This window comes from Phaenicophaeus curvirostris, unplaced genomic scaffold (genome assembly GCF_032191515.1).
Source record: "Phaenicophaeus curvirostris isolate KB17595 unplaced genomic scaffold, BPBGC_Pcur_1.0 scaffold_258, whole genome shotgun sequence".
NCBI lineage: Eukaryota > Metazoa > Chordata > Aves > Cuculiformes > Cuculidae > Phaenicophaeus > Phaenicophaeus curvirostris.
Genome location: NW_027206872.1, coordinates 99,526 through 119,220, shown reverse-complemented (window position 1 = coordinate 119,220; position 19,695 = coordinate 99,526). Strand labels below are relative to the sequence as shown.

At 62.5% G+C, this 19,695-nt stretch overlaps 1 protein-coding gene across 1 annotated transcript; it reads left to right on the top strand.

Annotated features, from left to right (window-relative positions):
• Positions 1 to 7,016: 7,016 nt before the first annotated feature.
• On the top strand, positions 7,017 to 14,991 carry LOC138734818 (trypsin-3-like). Its single transcript, XM_069882635.1, has 5 exons — positions 7,017 to 7,026; positions 7,145 to 7,307; positions 9,171 to 9,424; positions 13,263 to 13,399; positions 14,830 to 14,991. The coding sequence occupies exons 1-5, from the start codon at positions 7,017 to 7,019 to the stop codon at positions 14,989 to 14,991; spliced, it is 726 nt and encodes a 241-aa protein (XP_069738736.1).
• Positions 14,992 to 19,695: the final 4,704 nt, after the last annotated feature.

Sequence of the window (19,695 nt, the reverse complement as noted above, 5' to 3'; positions counted from 1 at the left end):
CTCCCCTCCTAATCACCCCAAGTTAATTAATTCCCCAATTAATTAATTCCCCAATTAGTTATTGCCCCAATTAATTAGCACCGGCAGCTCACCCTGAGCAGCATTAGAAACCCAGCTGGGAGGTTACTGGGATGGACTGGGAAGGCACTGGGAGGGACTGGAAGTTACTGGGACGTCCCTGGAGGCACTGGGAGATGGTACTGGGAGGCACTGGGAGATACTGGGAGGCACTGGGATGCTGGATTCGCCACTGGGAGGGACTGGAAGTTACTGGGATGTCCCTGGAGGCACTGGGAGATGGTACTGGGAGGCACTGGGAGATACTGGGAGGCACTGGGAGATACTGGGAGGGACTGGGATGCTGGAGTCGCCACTGGGAGGAACTGGAAGTTACTGGGAGATGATACTGGGAGGCACTGGGAGATGATACTGGGAGGGACTGGGAGATACTGGGAGGCACTGGGAGATGATACTGGGAGGCACTGGGAGATACTGGGAGGCACTGGGAGATACTGGGAGGCACTGGGAGATGATACTGGGAGGGACTGGGAGATACTGGGAGGCACTGGGATGCTGGAGTCGCCACTGGGAGGAACTGGAAGTTACTGGGAGATGATACTGGGAGGCACTGGGAGATGATACTGGGAGGCACTGGGAGATACTGGGAGGCACTGGGATGCTGGAGTCGCCACTGGGAGGAACTGGAAGTTACTGGGAGATGATACTGGGAGGCACTGGGAGATGATACTGGGAGGCACTGGGAGATACTGGGAGGCACTGGGAGGGACTGGAAGTTACTGGGATGTCCCTGGAGGCACTGGGAGATGTTACTGGGAGGCACTGGGAGATACTGGGAGGCACTGGGATGCTGGATTCGCCACTGGGAGGGACTGGAAGTTACTGGGATGTCCCTGGAGGCACTGGGAGATGATACTGGGAGGCACTGGGAGATGGTACTGGGAGGCACTGGGAGATGGTACTGGGAGGCACTGGGAGATGGTACTGGGAGGCACTGGGAGATGGTACTGGGAGGCACTGGGAGATGATACTGGGAGGCACTGGGAGATGATACTGGGAGGCACTGGGATGCTGGAGTCACCACTGGGAGATGGTACTGGGAGGCACTGGGAGATGGTACTGGGAGGCACTGGGAGATGGTACTGGGAGGCACTGGGAGATGATACTGGGAGGCACTGGGAGATGATACTGGGAGGCACTGGGATGCTGGAGTCACCACTGGGAGATGGTACTGGGAGGCACTGGGAGATGGTACTGGGAGGCACTGGGAGATGGTACTGGGAGGCACTGGGAGATGATACTGGGAGGCACTGGGAGATGATACTGGGAGGCACTGGGAGATGATACTGGGAGGCACTGGGAGATACTGGGAGGGACTGGGATGCTGGAGTCGCCACTGGGAGGGACTGGAAGTTACTGGGATGTCCCTGGAGGCACTGGGAGATGATACTGGGAGGGACTGGAAGTTACTGGGATGTCCCTGGAGGCACTGGGAGATGGTACTGGGAGGCACTGGGATGCTGGAGTCGCCACTGGGAGGAACTGGAAGTTACTGGGATGTCCCTGGAGGCACTGGGAGATGATACTGGGAGGCACTGGGAGATACTGGGAGGCACTGGGATGCTGGAGTCGCCACTGGGAGGGACTGGGAGGCACTGGGAGATGATACTGGGAGGCACTGGGAGATGATACTGGGAGGCACTGGGAGATACTGGGAGGCACTGGGAGATGATACTGGGAGGCACTGGGATGCTGGAGTCGCCACTGGGAGGAACTGGAAGTTACTGGGATGTCCCTGGAGGCACTGGGAGATGGTACTGGGAGGCACTGGGATGCTGAAGTCACCACTGGGAGGGACTGGAAGTTACTGGGATGTCCCTGGAGGCACTGGGAGATGATACTGGGAGGCACTGGGAGATGATACTGGGAGGCACTGGGAGACACTGGGAGGCTCCGAATGGGTTCGGTTGGCCCTGAGACACCCTGGGAGGAACTGGGAGATACTGGGAGATACTGGGAGATACTGGGAGGCACTGGGAGATACTGGGAGGCTCCGAATGGGTTCGGTTGGCCCTGAGACACCCTGGGAGGAACTGGGAGGCACTGGGAGGTACTGGGAGGCACTGGGAGGCCTCAGTTGGCCCTGGTTGCCCCTTCGAAGCCTTTAGAGGCCCCAGTTGGCCCCTCGAGGCCCTGGTTGCCCCTTCGAAGCCTTTAGAGGCCCCAGTTGGCCCCTCAAGGCCCTGGTTGCCCCTTCGAAGCCTTTAGAGGCCCCGGTTGGCCCCTCAAGGCCCTGGTTGCCCCTTCGAAGCCTTTAGAGGCCCCAGTTGGCCCCTCAAGGCCCTGGTTGCCCCTTCGAAGCCTTTAGAGGCCCGGCTCGGCCCCTCAAGGCCCTGGTTGCCCCTTCGAAGCCTTTAGAGGCCCAGCTCGGCCCCTCAAGGCCCTGGTTGCCCCTTCGAAGCCTTTAGAGGCCCTGGTTGGCCCCTCAAGGCCCTGGTTGGCTCCTCAAGGCCCTGGTTGCCCCTTCGAAGCCTTCAGAGTCCCCAGTTGGCCCCTCGAGGCCCTGGTTGCCCCTTCGAAGCCTTTAGAGGCCCCAGTTGGCCCCTCGAGGCCCTGGTTGCCCCTTCGAAGCCTTTAGAGGCCCCAGTTGGCCCCTCAAGGCCCTGGTTGCCCCTTCGAAGCCTTTAGAGGCCCGGCTCGGCCCCTCAAGGCCTTGGTTGGCCCCTCAAGGCCCTGGTTGCCCCTTCAAAGCCTTTAGAGGCCCTGGTTGGCCCTGGTTGCCCCTTCGAGGCCTTTAGAGGCCCCAGTTGGCCCCTCGAGGCCCTGGTTGCCCCTTCAAAGCCTTTAGAGGCCCTGGTTGCCCCTTTGAAGCCTTTAGAGGCCCCAGTTGACCCCTCAAGGCCCTGGTTGCCCCTTCGAAGCCTTTAGAGGCCCGGCTTGGCCCTTCGAGGCCCTGGTTGGCCCCTCAAGGCCCTGGTTGCCCCTTCGAAGCCTTTAGAGGCCCAGTTGACCCCTCAAGGCCCTGGTTGGCCCCTCAAGGCCCTGGTTGCCCCTTGGAGGCCTTTAGAGGCCCCGGTTGGCCCCTCAAGGCCCCGGTTGCCCCTTGGAGGCCCCTGAAGGCCCCGGTTGGCCCCTGAAGGCCCCGGTTGGCCCTCGGAGGCCCCGGCTGGCCCGGCTTGGCCCCGGCTGGCAGCCGCGGTGCCGCGGGGCCGGGTGTGGCGCGAGGTGCGACCGCCCCGACCGGCCCCGCGCCCTTCGCCGGCCCAGGTGGGGCCCCGGCCGCCATTTAAGGGGCCCGGCCCCGCGCCCGCCTCGGCCTCCTCTGCCTCCCCGCCATGGCGAGCCTCCTGCCGCTGCTGCTGCTGGCCACCGGTGGGCACTGGGAGGCACTGGGAGGGACTGGGAGGGAGCTGGGGGGGCACTGGGAGGGAGCTGGGGGGCACTGGGGGGGCTATGGGGCACTGGGAGGGAGCTGGGAGGCACTGGGAGGGAGAGATAGGGCACTGGGAGGGACTGGGAGGGAGAGATGGGGAGCTGGGGGGCACTGGGGGGGAGCTGGGGGGCACTGGGGGGGAGAGACAAGGCACTGGGTGGGACTGGGAGGGAGCTGGGAGGCACTGGGGGGGCTGGGAGGCACTGGGGGGGCTGGGGGGCACTGGGTGGGAGAGACAAGGCACTGGGAGGCACTGGGGGGGAGCTGGGAGGTACTGGGAGGGAGAGACAAGGTACTGGGGGGCACTGGAAGGGACTGGGAGGGAGCTGGGGGGCACTGGGAGGGAGCTGGGGGGCACTGGGAGGGACTGGGAGGGAGAGATGGGGAGCTGGGGGGCACTGGGGGGGAGTGGGGGGGCACTGGGAGGGAGCTGGGAGGGACTGGGAGGGAGAGATAGGGCACTGGGAGGGACTGGGAGGGAGAGATGGGGAGCTGGGGGGCACTGGGTGGGAGCTGGGGGGCACTGGGAGGGACTGGGAGGGAGAGATGGGGAGCTGGGGGGCACTGGGTGGGAGCTGGGGGGCACTGGGTGGGAGAGACAAGGCACTGGAAGGGACTGGGAGGGAGCTGGGGGGCACTGGGGGGGGCTGGGAGGGAGCTGGGGGGGGCTGGGGGGCACTGGGGGGGAGAGACAAGGCACTGGGGGGCACTGGGGGGGAGCTGGGAAGCACTGGGAGGGAGAGACAAGGCACTGGGGGGCACTGGAAGGGAGTGGGAGGGAGCTGGGGGGCACTGGGAAGGAGAGACAAGGCACTGGGAGGGACTGGGAGGGAGCTGGGGGGCACTGGGGGGGAGCTGGGAGGCACTGGGAGGGAGAGACAAGGCACTGGGGGCACTGGGAGGGACTGGGGGGGAGCTGGGGGGCACTGGGAGGGAGAGACAATGCACTGGGGGGCACTGAGAGGGAGCTGGGGGGCACTGGGAGGGAGACACAAGGCACTGGGAGGGACTGGGAGGGAGAGATGGGGAGCTGGGGGGCACTGGGGGGGAGACACAAGGCACTGGGAGGGAGAGACAAGGTACTGGGAGGCACTGGGGGGGAGCTGGGAGGCACTGGTGGGGAGAGACAAGGTACTGGGGGGCACTGGAAGGGACTGGGAGGGAGCTGGGGGGCACTGGGAGGGAGAGACAAGGCACTGGGAGGGACTGGGAGGGAGCTGGGGGGCACTGGGAGGGAGAGACAAGGCACTGGGAGGGACTGGGAGGGAGCTGGGGGGCACTGGGAGGGAGAGACAAGGCACTGGGAGGGACTGGGAGGGAGCTGGGGGGCACTGGGGGGGAGCTGGGAGGCACTGGGAGGGAGAGACAAGGTACTGGGGGGCACTGGGAGGGAGAGATGGGGGGCTGGGAGGCACTGGGGGGGACTGGGGGGCACTGGGTGGGAGAGACAAGGCACTGGGAGGCACTGGGGGGGAGCTGGGTTGCACTGGGAGGGAGAGACAAGGTACTAGGGGGCACTGGAAGGGACTGAGAGGGAGCTCGGGGGCACTGGGAGGGAGAGACAAGGCACTGGGGGCACTGGGAAGGAGCTGGGGGGCACTGGGAGGGAGAGACAAGGCACTGGGGGGCACTGGAAGGCACTGGGGGGGAGCTGGGAGGCACTGGGAGGGAGAGACAGGGCACTGGGGGGCACTGGAAGGGAGCTGGGGGATACTGGGGGGCACTGGGAGAGAGCTGGAGGGCACTGGGAGGGAGAGACAGGGCACTGGGGGGCACTGGGAGGGAGCTGAGAGGCACTGGGAGGGAGAGACAGGGCACTGGGAGGGAGCTGAGGGGCACTGGGAGGGAGAGACAAGGCACTGGGGGCACTGGGAGGGACTGGGGGGGAGCCGGGGGCACTGGGGGGGAGCTGGGGGGCACTGGGAGGGAGAGACAGGGCACTGGGGGGCACTGGGAGGGAGCTGGGGGATACTGGGGGGCACTGGGAGGGAGCTGGGGGATACTGGGGGGCACTGGGAGGGAGCTGGAGGGCACTGGGAGGGAGCTGGGGGGCACTGGGAGGGAGAGACAGGGCACTGGGGGGCACTGGGAGGGAGCTGGGAGGCACTGGGAGGGAGAGACAGGGCACTGGGGGGCACTGGGAGGGAGCTGGGGGGCACTGGGGGACATTAGAGGCCACTGGGAGGGTACTGGGGTGTACTGGGAGGGTGCTGGGAGATGCTAAGAGGGTACTGGTGAGCACTGGGATTGCACTGGGGGGCACTGGGAGGGGAACTGGGGGCACTGGGAGGGGAACTGGGGGCACTGGGAGGGCTCTTGGGGTCACTGGTGGGGAGGGGGAGAACGAGCTGAAGGTACTGGGAGGCTCATGGGAGGCCCTGAGAGGGTACTGGGGAGCACTGGGACGGAGCTGGTGGTGAACTGGGGGCACTGGGAGGCAGTGGGAGCAAACTGGTTTGAGTGGGAGGGAATGAGGAAGCACTGGGAGGCGTGGAACTGGAACCGTGAGGGAACTGGGGACACTGGGAGGCAGTGGGAGGGGCCTGGTGTGGGCAAGAGGGAAAGAGGAGGCACTGGGAGGCACTGGGAGGCACTGGGAGGGGACTGGGAAGCACTGGGAGGGGACTGGGGGCACTGGGAGGGCACTGGGAAGCTGCTAGGAAGGAATGGGGAAGTACTGGGAGGCATGGAAATGTACTGGAGGGAACTGGAAGGGGCTGGGGTTGTACTGGGAGGGAACTGGGGGGAGAACTGGAAGTACTGGAAGGCACTGGGAGGGAAGCGGAGGTTACTGGGAAGACCTGACAGGCGGTGGGAGGCAACTGGGAGAGGCTGGGAGGGAACTGGGAGGGCACTGGGGGCCACGGAGGGGGAAGGAGGCAGCGTTGGGAAAGAACTGGGAGGCACTGGGAGGGGACTGGGAGGCACTGGGAGGCACTGGGAGGGGACTGGGAGGCACTGGGAGGGGACTGGGAGGCACTGGGTGGGAGGCGCGGGGCACTGGGAGGGACTGGGAGGCACTGGGAGGGAACTGGGAGGCACTAGGAGGGGACTGGGAGGAACTGGGAGGGAACTGGGAGGCACTGGGGAGGCACTGGGGAGGAACTGGGAGGAACTGGGAGGCACTGGGAGGGGACTGGGAGGCACTGGGGAGGCACTGGGAGGCACTGGGAGGCACTGGGGAGGCACTGGGAGGCACTGGGGAAGCACTGGGAGGCACTGGGGAGGTACTGGGGGAACTGGGAGGCACTGGGGAAGCACTGGGAGGCACTGGGGAGGCACTGGGAGGAACTGGGAGGGCACTGGGGGAACTGGGAGGCACTGGGGAGGCACTGGGAGGAACTGGGGAGGCACTGGGAGGCACTGGGAGGAACTGGGGAAGCACTGGGAGGCACTGGGAGGCACTGGGAGGAACTGGGGAAGCACTGGGAGGCACTGGGAGGAACTGGGAGGGCACTGGGGGAACTGGGAGGAACTGGGGAGGCACTGGGAGGCACTGGGAGGCACTGGGAGGCACTGGGAGGCACTGGGAGGCACTGGGAGGATAAGGGAGAGCTGGGACGACATGAGGAGATGTTGAGGGACCACGAGGACCTTCTAGGAGACAACTGGGAGGGCACCGGGAGGAGCTGGGGGCGGGGGGGGAACTGGGAGGAACTGGGAGGAACTGGGAGCCGAGCTGTGGTCCCGCAGCGGCCGTGGGGGACGAGAACCGCATCGTGGGTGGCCAGAGCTGCCAGAAGAAGCGTCACCCCTACCAGGTGGTCCTGATGGGACCCCAGAAGAACATCCACTGCGGGGGGGTCCTCATCGCCCCCACGTGGGTCCTGACGGCCGCCCACTGCGACACCAAGAGGTGAGGTCGGGGGGGGACACGGGGACCTCCAGGGGACGTGGGGAGAAGCTGTGGAGATGTCCTCCAGGGGCTGGAGGTGGCCCTGGGCTTGGTAGGACCTTGTTGAGAACCTCAATGAAGCTGGAGGTGGCCCCGGGGATGGTAGAACCTGGTTGTTGAGAACCTCAATGAAGTTGGAGGTGGCCCCAGGCATGGTAGAACCTGGTTGTTGAGAACCTCAATGAAGTTGGAGGTGGCCCTGGGTATGGGTAGGACCTCGTTGAGAACCTCAGTGAAGTTGGAGGTGGCCCCAGGCATGGTAGAACCTGGTTGTTGAGAACCTCAAAGGAGCTGGAGGTGGCCCTGGGCATGGTAGAACCTCATTAAGAACCTCAATGAAGCTGGAGGTGGCCCCAGGGATGGTAGAACCTGGTTGTTGAGAACCTCAGTGAAGTTGGAGGTGGCCCCGGGCATGGTAGAACCTGGTTGTTGAGAACCTCAAAGGAGCTGGAGGTGGCCCTGGGCATTGTAGGACCTCGTTGAGAACCTCAACGAAGTTGGAGGTGGCCCTGGGTATGGGTAGGACCTCATTGAGAACATCAATGAAGTTGGAGGTGGCCCCGGGCATGGTAGAACCTGGTTGTTGAGAACCTCAATGAAGCTGGAGGTGGCCCCAGGCATGGTAGAACCTCGTTGAGAACCTCAATGAAGTTGGAGGTGGCCCTGGGTATGGGTAGGACCTCGTTGAGAACCTCAATGAAGCTGGAGGTGGCCCCGGGCATGGTAGGACCTTGTTGAGAACCTCAATGAAGCTGGAGGTGGCCCCAGGGATGGTAGAACCTGGTTGTTGAGAACCTCAATGAAGCTGGAGGTGGCCCCAGGCATGGTAGGACCTGGTTGCTGAGAACCTCAATGAAGCTGGAGGTGGCCCTGGGCATGGTAGGACCTGGTTGCTGAGAACCTCAATGAAGTTGGAGGTGGCCCCGGGCATGGTAGAACCTGGTTGTTGAGAACCTCAGTGAGGCTGGAGGTGGCCCCAGGGATGGTAGAACCTTGTTGAGAACCTCAATGAAGCTGGAGGTGGCCCCGGGGATGGTAGAACCTGGTTGTTGAGAACTTCAAAGGAGCTGGAGGTGGCCCTGGGCATGGTGGGACCTCGTTGAGAACCTCAATGAAGTTGGAGGTGGCCCCGGGCATGGTAGAACCTGGTTGTTGAGAACCTCAATGAAGCTGGAGGTGGCCCCAGGCATGGTAGAACCTCGTTGAGAACCTCAATGAAGTTGGAGGTGGCCCTGGGTATGGGTAGAACCTCATTGAGAACCTCAATGAAATTAGAGGTGGCCCCGGGGATGGTAGAACCTGGTTGTTGAGAACCTCAGTGAAGTTGGAGGTGGCCCCGGGCATGGTAGGACCTCATTAAGAACCTCAATGAAGCTGGAGGTGGCCCCAGAGATGGTAGAACCTGGTTGTTGAGAACTTCAAAGGAGCTGGAGGTGGCCCTGGGCATGGAAGGACCTCGTTGAGAACCTCAATGAAGCTGGAGGTGGCCCCGGGCATGGTAGGACCTCATTGAGAACCTCAGTGAGGCTGGAGGTGGCCCCGGGGATGGTAGAACCTGGTTGTTGAGAACCTCAAAGGAGCTGGAGGTGGCCCTGGGCATCGTAGGACCTGGTTGGGCTTCATCCACCAGGCTTGGCCACCACAACCATCCCATTGGGCTCCCCTGAGCATGACCGAGAGGTCCCCCAACCCACCATCTCCCACCTCCTGAGGTTCTCCAGGGTCAGGCGGGCACCTCTTCAAGACCCAGGTGACCAGGCCACCCACCCCCAGGTGGACCTTTTTCCTCCCTGGAGGAACCTCATGGTGGGTCTTCTTCTCCAGCTCCATCCCCGTCCGCATGGGCGACCACAGCCTGAAGACCAAGGAGGGGACGGAGCAGTGCATCAGCTCGGCCGAGGCCTTCATCCACCCCGACTACGATGCCACCAGCCACGACAGCGACATCATGCTCCTCAAGCTGAAGAAAGCGGCTCGGATGACCGAGCGCGTCCAGGCCGTGGCTCTTCCCAAGCGCTGTCCGCCCCCCGGCAGCGAGTGTGTCGTCTCGGGCTGGGGCAGCACCAGCAGCCCCGAAGGTAGAGAGGGGGACAACCTCGGCTGGAAGGGCCACCAGGGGGCTGGACGGGATGGGAGGGCGGCTCAGGGGCTTGAAGGCATCTCGGGGGGCTTCTTGAGGGCATCTCGGGGGCTTCTCTGGGTTCTTGGGGGCATCTCTGGGGCTTGAGGGCATCTTGGGGGCTTTTTGAGGGCATCTCGGGGGCTTCTCTGGGTTCTTGGAGGCTTCTTGGAGGCTTCTTGGGGGCATCTCAGGGGCTTGAGGGCTTCTCAGGGGCTTTTTGAGGGCATCTCGGGGGCTTCTCTGGCTTCTTGGAGGCTTCTTGGGGGCATCTCGGGGGCTTCTTGAGGGCATCTCGGGGGCTTCTTGAGGGCATCTCGGGGGCTTGGGGGCTTCTTGGGGGCATCTCTGGGTTCTTGAGGGCATCTCTGGGTTCTTGGGGCCCTCTTGGAGGCATCTCAGGGGCTTCTTGGGGGCATCTCTGGGTTCTTGAGGGCATCTCTGGGTTCTTGGGGCCCTCTTGGGGGCATCTCGGGGGCTCCTTGGGGGCATCTCGGGGGCTCCTTGGGGGCAACTCAGAGGCTTGAGGGCATCTCAGGGGCTTCTTGGGGGCATCTCTGGGTTCTTGGGGGCATCTCGGGGGCTTCTTGGGGGCATCTCGGGGGCTTCTTGAGGGCATCTCAGGGGCGTCTTGGGGGCATCTCAGGGGCTTCTTGGGGGCATCTCTGGGTTCTTAGGGGCATCTCTGGGTTCTTGGGGGCTCCTCGGGGGCATCTCAGGGGCTTCTTGGGGGCATCTCAGGGGCTTGAGGGCATCTCGGGGGCTTTTTGGGGGCATCTCAGGGCCTTTCTGGGGGCATCTCAGGGTTCTCGGGGGTATCTCGGGGGCTTCTTGGGGGCATCTCAGGGGCTTCTTGGGGGCATCTCAGGGGCTTCTTGGGGGCATCTCTGGGTTCTTAGGGGCATCTCTGGGTTCTTGGGGGCTCCTCGGGGGCATCTCAGGGGCTTCTTGGGGGCATCTCGGGGGCTTCTTGAGGGCATCTCAGGGTCTTCTTGGGGGCATCTCTGGGTTCTTAGGGGCTCCTCGGGGGCATCTCAGGGGCTTCTTGAGAGCATCTTGGGGGCTTGGGGGCTTCTTGGGAGCATCTCAGGGGCTTGAGGGCATCTCGGGGGCTTTTTGGGGGCATCTCAGGGCCTTTTTGGGGGCATCTCAGGGTTCTCGGGGGCTTCTCAGGGGCATCTCAGGGGCATCTCGGGGGCATCTCCGGGGCTTGGAGGCTTCTTGGAGGCATCTCTGGGGTTTGAGGGCATCTCAGGAGCTTCTTGAGGGCTTCTTGGGGGCATCTCAGGGGCTTCTTGGGGGCATCTCAGGGGCTTCTTGGGGGCATCTCAGGGGCTTGAGGGCTTCTCGGGAGCTTCTCGGGGGCTCCTTGGGGGCATCTCGGGGGCATCTCAGGGGCTTGGAGGCTTCTTGGGGGCATCTCAGGGGCTTGAGGGCATCTCAGGGGCTTCTTGGGGGCATCTCAGGGGCTTGAGGGCTTCTTGGGGGCTTCTCTGGGGCATCTTGGGGGCATCTCAGGGGCTTCTTGGGGGCATGTTGGGGGCTTGGGGGCATCTCAGGTTTCTCAGGGGCATCTCTGGGTTCTTGGGGGCTTCTTGGGGGCATCTCATGGTTCTTGGGGGCATCTCAGGGGCTTCTTGAGGGCATCTCGGGGGCTTGGGGGCATCTCGGGGGCATCTCTGGGTTCTTAGGGGCATCTCTGGGTTCTTGGGGGCTTCTCGGGGGCATCTCAGGGGCTTGAGGGCATCTCCGGGGCTTCTTGGGGGCATCTCCGGGTTTTTGGGGGCTTCTTGGGGGCATCTCAGGGGCTTGGGAGCTTCTTGGGGGTATCTTGGGGGCATCTCAGGGTTCTTGAGGGCATCTCAGGGTTCTTGAGGGCATCTCAGTGTTCTTGGGGGCATCTCAGGGTCTTGGGGGCATCTCAGTGTAGAACATCTCAGGGTTCTTGGGGGCATCTCAGGGTCCTTGGGGGCACCTCAAGGTCTTGAGGACATCTCAGTGTAGAACGTCTCCATCTTGGGGGCATCTCAGGGTCCTTGGGGGCATCTCAGGGTCTTGGGGGCATCTTGGTGTAGAATGTCTCCATCTTGGGGGCATCTCAGGGTCCTTGGAGGCACCTCAAGGTCTTGAGGACATCTCAGTGTAGAACATCTCAGGGTTCTTGGGGGCATCTCAGGGTCCTTGGGGGCACCTCAGGGTCTTGAGGACATCTCAGTGTAGAACGTCTCCATCTTGGGGGCATCTCAGGGTCCTTGGAGGCACCTCAGGGTCTTGAGGACACCTCAGTGTAGAACATCTCAGGGTTCTTGGGGGCATCTCAGGGTCCTTGGGGGCACCTCAAGGTCTTGAGGACATCTCAGTGTAGAACGTCTCAGGGTCCTTGGGGGCATCTCAGGGTCCTTGGGGGCACCTCAGGGTCTTGAGGACATCTCAGTGTAGAACATCTCAGGGTCCTTGGGGGCATCTCAGGGATCTTGGGGGCATCTCAGGGTCTTGAGGACATCTCAGTGTAGAACATCTCAGGGTCCTTGGGGGCATCTCAGGGTCTTGGGGGCATCTTGGTGTAGAATGTCTCCATCTTGGGGGCATCTCAGGGTCCTTGGGGGCACCTCAGGGTCTTGAGGACATCTCAGTGTAGAACATCTCAGGGTCCTTGGGGGCATCTCAGGGTCCTTGGGGGCACCTCAAGGTCTTGAGGACCTCTCAGTGTAGAACGTCTCCATCTTGGGGGCATCTCAGGGATCTTGGGGGCATCTCAGGGTCCTTGAGGGCATCTCAGTGTAGAACATCTCAGGGTCCTTGGGGGCATCTCAGGGTCTTGAGGACATCTCAGTGTAGGACATCTCAGTGTAGAACATCTCAGGGTTCTTGGGGGCATCTTGGGGTCCTTGGGGGCACCTCAGAGTCTTGGGGGCATCTCAGTGTAGAACGTCTCCATCTTGGGGGCATCTCAGGGATCTTGGGGGCATCTCAGGGTCTTGGGGGCATCTCAGTGTAGAACATCTCAGGGATCTTGGGGACATCTCAGGGATCTTGGGGGCATCTCAGGGTCTTGGGGGCATCTCAGTGTAGAACATCTCAGGGATCTTGGGGACATCTCAGGGATCTTGGGGGCATCTCAGGGTCTTGAGGGCATCTCAGTGTAGAACATCTCAGGGTCCTTGGGGGCATCTCAGGGTCTTGAGGACATCTCAGTGTAGGACATCTCAGTGTAGAACATCTCAGGGTTCTTGGGGGCATCTCAGGGTCCTTGGGGGCATCTCAGGGTCTTGGGGGCAACTCAGTGTAGAACGTCTCCATCTTGGGGGCATCTCAGGGATCTTGGGGGCATCTCAGGGTCTTGAGGACATCTCAGTGTAGAACATCTCAGGGTCCTTGGGGGCATCTCAGGGTCCTTGAGGGCAACTCAGTGTAGAACATTTACATCTTGAGGGCATCTCAGGGTCTTGGGGGCACCTCAGTGTAGAACATCTCCATCTTGGGGGCATCTCGGGGATCTTGGGGGCACCTCAGGGTCTTGGGGGCATCTCAGGGTCTTGAGGACATCTCAGTGTAGAACATCTCAGGGTCCTTGGGGGCATCTCAGGGTCTTGGGGGCATCTTGGTGTAGAATGTCTCCATCTTGGGGGCATCTCAGGGTCCTTGGGGGCACCTCAAGGTCTTGAGGACATCTCAGTGTAGAACATCTCAGGGTCCTTGGGGGCATCTCAGGGTCTTGAGGACATCTCCGTGTGGAACACCTCAGGGTCCTTGGGGGGGCACGTTGGGACTTCTTGCCCGTGTCCTGCTCTTCGCAGGCTACTTCCCAGACGTTCTCCAGTGCGGGGTGGTCTACACCATGGCCAACGAGGAGTGCAGCAAGCTCTACCCCAAGGGCATCACCAAGAACATGCTCTGCGCCGGCGTCTCCGGAGGGGGCACCGACTCCTGCCAGGTGGGACCAGGGCTGGGAGGTCCTGGGGGGTCTTGGGGACCAGGGGAGGAGGAGAAGATGGATGGGCTCGACTAACCCTCTTGGAGAACGGGAGGTCCCCTAGTGCAGCATCCGGGAGAGGCTGCGAGGACCTCTGGGTCTCCGTGGCTTGGGCCCATAGGTCATGGTGGTCTCCGTGCCTTGATGGTCTTCACGCCTTGATCTCAAGGGTCGTGGTGGTCTCCATGCCTTGATCTCAAGGGTCGTGGTGGTCTCCATGCCTTGATCTCAAGGGTCGTGGTGGTCTCCATGCCTTGATGGTCTCCATGTCTTGATCTCAAGGGTCACGGTGGTCTCCACGCCTTGATCTCAAGGGTCGTGGTGGTCTCCATGCCTTGGTCTCAAGGGTCGTGGTGGTCTCCATGCCTTGGTCCCAAGGGTCACAGTGGTCTCCACACCTTGATCTCAAGGGTCCTGGTGGTCTCCACGCCTTGATCTCAAGGGTCGTGGTGGTCTCCATGCCTTGGTCTCAAGGGTCGTGGTGGTCTCCATGCCTTGGTCTCAAGGGTCGTGGTGGTCTCCATGCCTTGGTCCCAAGGGTCACAGTGGTCTCCACACCTTGATCTCAAGGGTCCTGGTGGTCTCCATGCCTTGATCCCAAGGGTCGTGGTGGTCTCCATGCCTTGATCTCAAGGGTCGTGGTGGTCTCCATGCCTTGATCTCAAGGGTCATGGTGGTCTCCATGCTTTGATGGTCTCCATGCCTTGATCTCAAGGGTCGTGGTGGTCTCCATGCCTTGATCCCAAGGGTCGTGGTGGTCTCCATGCCTTGATCTCAAGGGTCGTGGTGGTCTCCATGCCTTGATCTCAAGGGTCACGGTGGTCTCCATGCCTTGATGGTCTCCATGCCTTGATCCCAAGGGTCCTGGTGGTCTCCATGCCTTGATGGTCTCCATGTCTTGATCTCAAGGGTCACGGTGGTCTCCACGCCTTGGTCCCAAGGGTCGCAGTGGTCTCCATGCCTTGACCTCAAGGGTCATGGTGGTCTCCACGCCTTGATCTCAAGGGTCGTGGTGGTCTCCACGCCTTGATCTCAAGGGTCACGGTGGTCTCCACGCCTTGATCTCAAGGGTCGTGGTGGTCTCCATGCCTTGATCTCAAGGGTCATGGTGGTCTCCATGCCTTGATCTCAAGGGTCGTGGTGGTCTCCATGCCTTGATCTCAAGGGTCGTGGTGGTCTCCATGCCTTGATGGTCTCCACGCCTTGATCCCATGGGTCGTGGTGGTCTCCACGCCTCAATCCCAAGGGTCGTGGTGGTCTCCACGCCTTGACCCCACGGGAGATGAGGATCTCCAGGGCGACCCCCGGGGTCTGAGGGCCTCCCTGCGGGGTGCCCCGCTCGGTTGCCCCGACCCTGGTGGCATCTCGAGGGCTTCCGTCTACTCCCGCAGGGCGACTCGGGGGGTCCTCTGGTGTGCCGGGACGAGCTGCAGGGCATCGTCTCGTGGGGGATGCAGGTCTGCGGCCAACGGGGCAAACCAGGCGTCTACACCCGCGTCTGCCAGTTCACCTCCTGGATCCAGGACACCATGAGGAGGAACAGCAACCTCTGAGCTTCCACCACCAACCCCCTCCAAGGCTGGAAAGGTCCTTCTCGTTCCTCTCCCTCAGTGTCCTCCCCAAAAGACCAGGGCGGGGAGGTGTCTTCTTCTGCCTCGTCCCACCCCGGCGCGCCAGGCGAGAGGTCCTGGAATAAAGCCCTCTGAAACGTGGTGGACTTCCATTCTCAGGTGGCTCCGTGGTGGCCACCGAGGCCGTGGAGGAAGGGGGAGGAGAGGTCTCCAGGAGCGTGGCGAGGACCTTGGCTCCGGAGGGTTGGTGGCCAGGGTGGCCGGCTGGTGGCCACAGCTTTCTGGTGGCCGTGGTGGCCACCAGCACCTGGTGGTGGTGACCACGGCTGGAGAGCACGTCTTGAGCTCTGAAGGTCCCAGCGAGAGGCCACCAGAGAACCAGCAGGACGTGGCTCCTCCTGGGAGCGAGTGGGCGCCTCTAATTAGCTCTAATTAAGAGCTGCCTAATAAGGTCTCGCCCCCAACTCCAACCTCTGGAGATGCGGCCCCACCACTTGGGTTGGGATCAACCCAAGCGCCACCTCCTCCCGGCTGGAAGATCTTGAGATGTTGGTGCCCTCTGGTGGGAATGAGAAGTTGAGAGTGGGTGACCTCTACACCAGCCCAGGTGGATGTGGGGTTGGGGGGACACGGGTGGTGGAGATGAGGACACCTCATGGACCTGTGGACACGTGGTGTGGGTGAGAAGACCCATCACGGGGCTGTCTGGCCACGTGTCTCGGCCACGTGGGCCACGTGGAGGTGGGAACGTGTCTTCTGGCTGGTCGGACGTCTCTTGTGGACACACAGACGCGTGTGGTGGACACAGCTCCCACGGGGACGCGCGTCCCGGCCGTGTGGACCTCTCTGAGGGGCCTGCGGGCACGTGTTGAGGGCAGGTGGACGCAGGTGGTGGACGCGTAGGTGTCCCTCGTGGAGCTGTGGGTGCGTGGTGGACGCGTGGACACGTGGCGTGTGGATATGTCATGTTGGGATGTGCACACGCGTGGACCCCACGGTCACGTGGATCCACCACGGAAGTGCTGGAGAACCACGTGGTGGTCTCCAAGGTCCTTGACCAACCAGATCCTACTGGTCTCCATGGTTCTGGGCCAACCAGATCATCCCGGGCCACCCAGATCACCTTGGTCTCCATGATCCTTGACCAACCAGGTCCTGTTGGTCTCCAAAGCTCTTTGCCAACCAGGTCCTGTTGGTCTCCAAAGCTCTTTGCCAACCAGGTCCTGTTGATCTCCATGGTCCTTGGCCACTTAGATCACCTTGATCTCCATGGTCCTTGGCCAAGCAGATCACCTCGGTCTCCAAGGCCCTTGGCCAAGCAGCTCCTGTTGGTCTCCAAGGTCCTTGACCAACCAGGTCCTGTTGGTCTCCACGGTTCTTGGTCTCCACGGTTCTTGGCCAACCAGCTCCTGTTGGTCTCCAAGGTCCTTGTCCAACCACATCACCTTGATCTCCACGGTCCTTGGCCACCTAGATCACCTTGATCTCCAAGGTCCTTGGCCAAGCAGATCACCTTGATCTCCAAGGTCCTTGGCCAAGCAGCTCCTGTTGATCCCCTTGGTCCTTGGCCAACCAGGTCCTGTTGGTCTCCATGGTTCTTGGTCTCCATGGTTCTTGGCCAACCAGGTCCTGTCGGTCTCCATGGTCCTTGGCCAAGCAGATCACCTTGATCTCCATGGTCCTTGGCCACCCAGATCACCTTGATCTCCAAGGCCCTTGGCCAAGCAGCTCCTGTTGGTCTCCAAGGTCCTTGACCAACCAGGTCCTGTTGGTCTCCATGGTTCTTGGTCTCCACGGTTCTTGGCCAACCAGGTCCTGTTGGTCTCCATAGTCCTTGTCCACCCAGATCCCCTTGATCTCCAACCCCGTTGGCCGCTGCCTTCGACCCAACCGGCCAATCATCTCCTCCCGCTTCCAAACGCCGCTTGACCTCCTGGCCTCGTCCTCTCTCCGAGGCCAACTGGCCAACCGGCGTCTCCACCGGCCACGTGTCCTCCTCCCCCCAAACCCAGGCCCCGACCTCCACCGGCGCCGAGGAGCCAATGGGGACGCCCCGAGGAGCCAATGGGGATGCCCCGAGGAGCCAACGGGGACGCCCCGAGGTGACGCAAGGTCCAGGCGGCGCCGAGAAGAAGAAGCGTCAAGGGATTAAGGGATGGAGACGCCTCCAAGCTCCACTCCAGGGTGGGACAAGCCGGGTTGGGCCGGCAACGCCGTGGGAGGAGACGCGCCGGAGCCGGTTGGGACGGTTCTTCCTTCAGCGCAGGGGTCCCCAAGGGTGGAGGAGGCCACCGGGACACACGCGCGTGGCCACCAGGAAGCCACCGGGAAGCCACCACGAAGCAGAAGAACTTGGCTTGGAAGGAAGGGGGTGGCCCCACCCCGGCCCCGCGCGGCGGGGACCTTCGGAGAGGTTGGTTGGGACGGCTTGGTGGGTGGTGGGTTTCCTTGAGGTCACGGTTCTGGTGTCCGTCCATCCCTCCTGGCTTCATCCCTCATCTCCTCGCTTCTCCAAGGTGGAGCCGGTCCTCATCTCCATCCTTCCTTCTCCAAGCTGGATCCACCTCTGCTCTCAACATCCTTCCTCCCTTCCTTCCTTCTTCAAGTTGGATCCATCCTTGATCTCCGTCCTCCCCCAGGTTTGATCCGTCCCTGATCTTCATCCATCTTCTCTTCTCCATCCTTGCTCCAGCCCTTGACCCCAGGTCTCCATCCACCCCCATCTCCATCCTCTCTCCAGCCCTTGACCCCAGGTCTCCATCCATCCCCGTCCTCCAACCTTCACCAGGCTTGATCCACCCTTGATCTCCATCCAACCTTCCTTCTCCATCCCTGATCTCCAGCCCTTTCTCCTTCTCCAGGTGGGTCCTGTCCCTCCTTCTCCTCATCCTTTTCTCCAGCCCCTCAACCAGCCCCACAACCTCCATGTGGCCCACCGACCCCCTCCCAGGTGCCACCAACCCTTCCTAGATCCATCAACCCCCTCCCAGGTGCCACCAACCCCTCCTAGATCCATCAACCCCCTCCCAGGTGCCCCCGACCCCTCCCAGGTGCCACCAACCCCCTTCTAGATCCACCAACCCCCTCCCAGGTGCCCCCAACCCCTCCTAGATCCACCAACCCCCTCCCAGGTGCCACCAACCCCCTCCCAGATCCCACCAATCCCCTCCCAGGTACCACCAACCCCTCCCAGGTGCCCCCAACCCCTCCCAGGTGCCCCCAACCCCTCCCAGGTGCCCCCAACCCCTCCCAGGTGCCCCCAACCCCCTCCCTGATCCCACCACCCCGCGTCCATGGGCCCCATTTCCCTTTCTCCACGGTGGCTCGAGGACCGTGGGGCACGGTGACCCTCACCCGTGGGTGGCTCCAAGCCTCTGGCCACGGGAACTTGTGACCCACGGTCCCGTGGAGCCTTGACCCGCTCCCACGGGGCCCACAGACCTCGGCCATGACCCGTGACCCACCAGGAACTGTGACCCGTGGCCATGGGTCTCTCCAAGACGTGGAGAACCTTGAGCCATAGAGACCCATAACCTTGAGGGACCTCAACCCATAACCTTGAGGGACCTCAACCCATAATCTTGAGGGACCTCAACCCATAACCTTGAGGGACCTCAACCACCAGGAGAAATGACCCATGGCCACGGGGAACCAGGACCCACAGGGACCCCTGACCCACCACCTTGGGGGTCCAGGACCCATGGAGATCATGACCCATGGAGACCCACCACCTTGAGGGACCTCAACCACCAGGAGAAACGACCCATGGCCATGGGGAACCAGGACCCACAGGGACCCCTGACCCACCACCTTGGGGGTCCAGGATCCATGGAGAACCAGGACCCACAGGGCCCCCTGACCCACCACCTTGGGGGTCCAGGACCCATGGAGACCCATGACCCATAGGGAACCGTGACCCACCACCTTGAGGGACCTCAACCACCAGGAGAAATGACCCATGGCCATGGGGAAGCAGGACACGCAGGGACCCCTGACCCACCACCTTGAGGGTCCAGGACCCATGGAGGACCATGACCCATAGGGAAACGTGACCCACCACCTTGGGGGTCCAGGACCCATGGAGACCCAGGACCCACAGGGACCCCTGACCCACCACCTTGGGGGTCCAGGACCCATGGAGATCATGACCCATGGAGACCCACCACCTTGAGGGACCTCAACCACCAGGAGAAACGACCCGTGGCCATGGGGAACCAGGACCCACAGGGACCCCTGACCCACCACCTTGGGGGTCCAGGACCCATGGAGACCCAGGACCCACAGGGACCCCTGACCCACCACCTTGGGGGTCCAGGACCCATGGAGATCATGACCCATGGAGACCCACCACCTTGAGGGACCTCAACCACCAGGAGAAACGACCCGTGGCCGTGGGGAAGCAGGACCCACGGAGAACCTCGACCTCCGGGGTGGGGGTGGAGCTCCTGCCCCACATCTCCAGGAGGCAGCCGAGGGCAGAGCGAGGTGCTGGGAGGTCAATGGCCTGGAGACAAGGAGGGGGAAGGCGGAGGAGGTGGTGGAACCCGTAATTAACCTCCTCGTTAACGATGACTGAGCCCGTCGCCGCCGGGGGGGGGTTGATGATGAGGTCATCGTTGCGCAAGAGGGAGGACGGGGGCCAAGGAACCCGTCCCACCACTCAACCGCGGTGGTGGAGACCCCCAT

Coding starts and splice junctions, on each gene's coding strand:
- LOC138734818 (XM_069882635.1), top strand. Junction 7,308..9,170: donor GCCCACTGCGACACCAAGAG/GTGAGGTCGGGG, acceptor CTTCTTCTCCAG/CTCCATCCCCGTCCGCATGG. Junction 9,425..13,262: donor CAGCACCAGCAGCCCCGAAG/GTAGAGAGGGGG, acceptor TGCTCTTCGCAG/GCTACTTCCCAGACGTTCTC.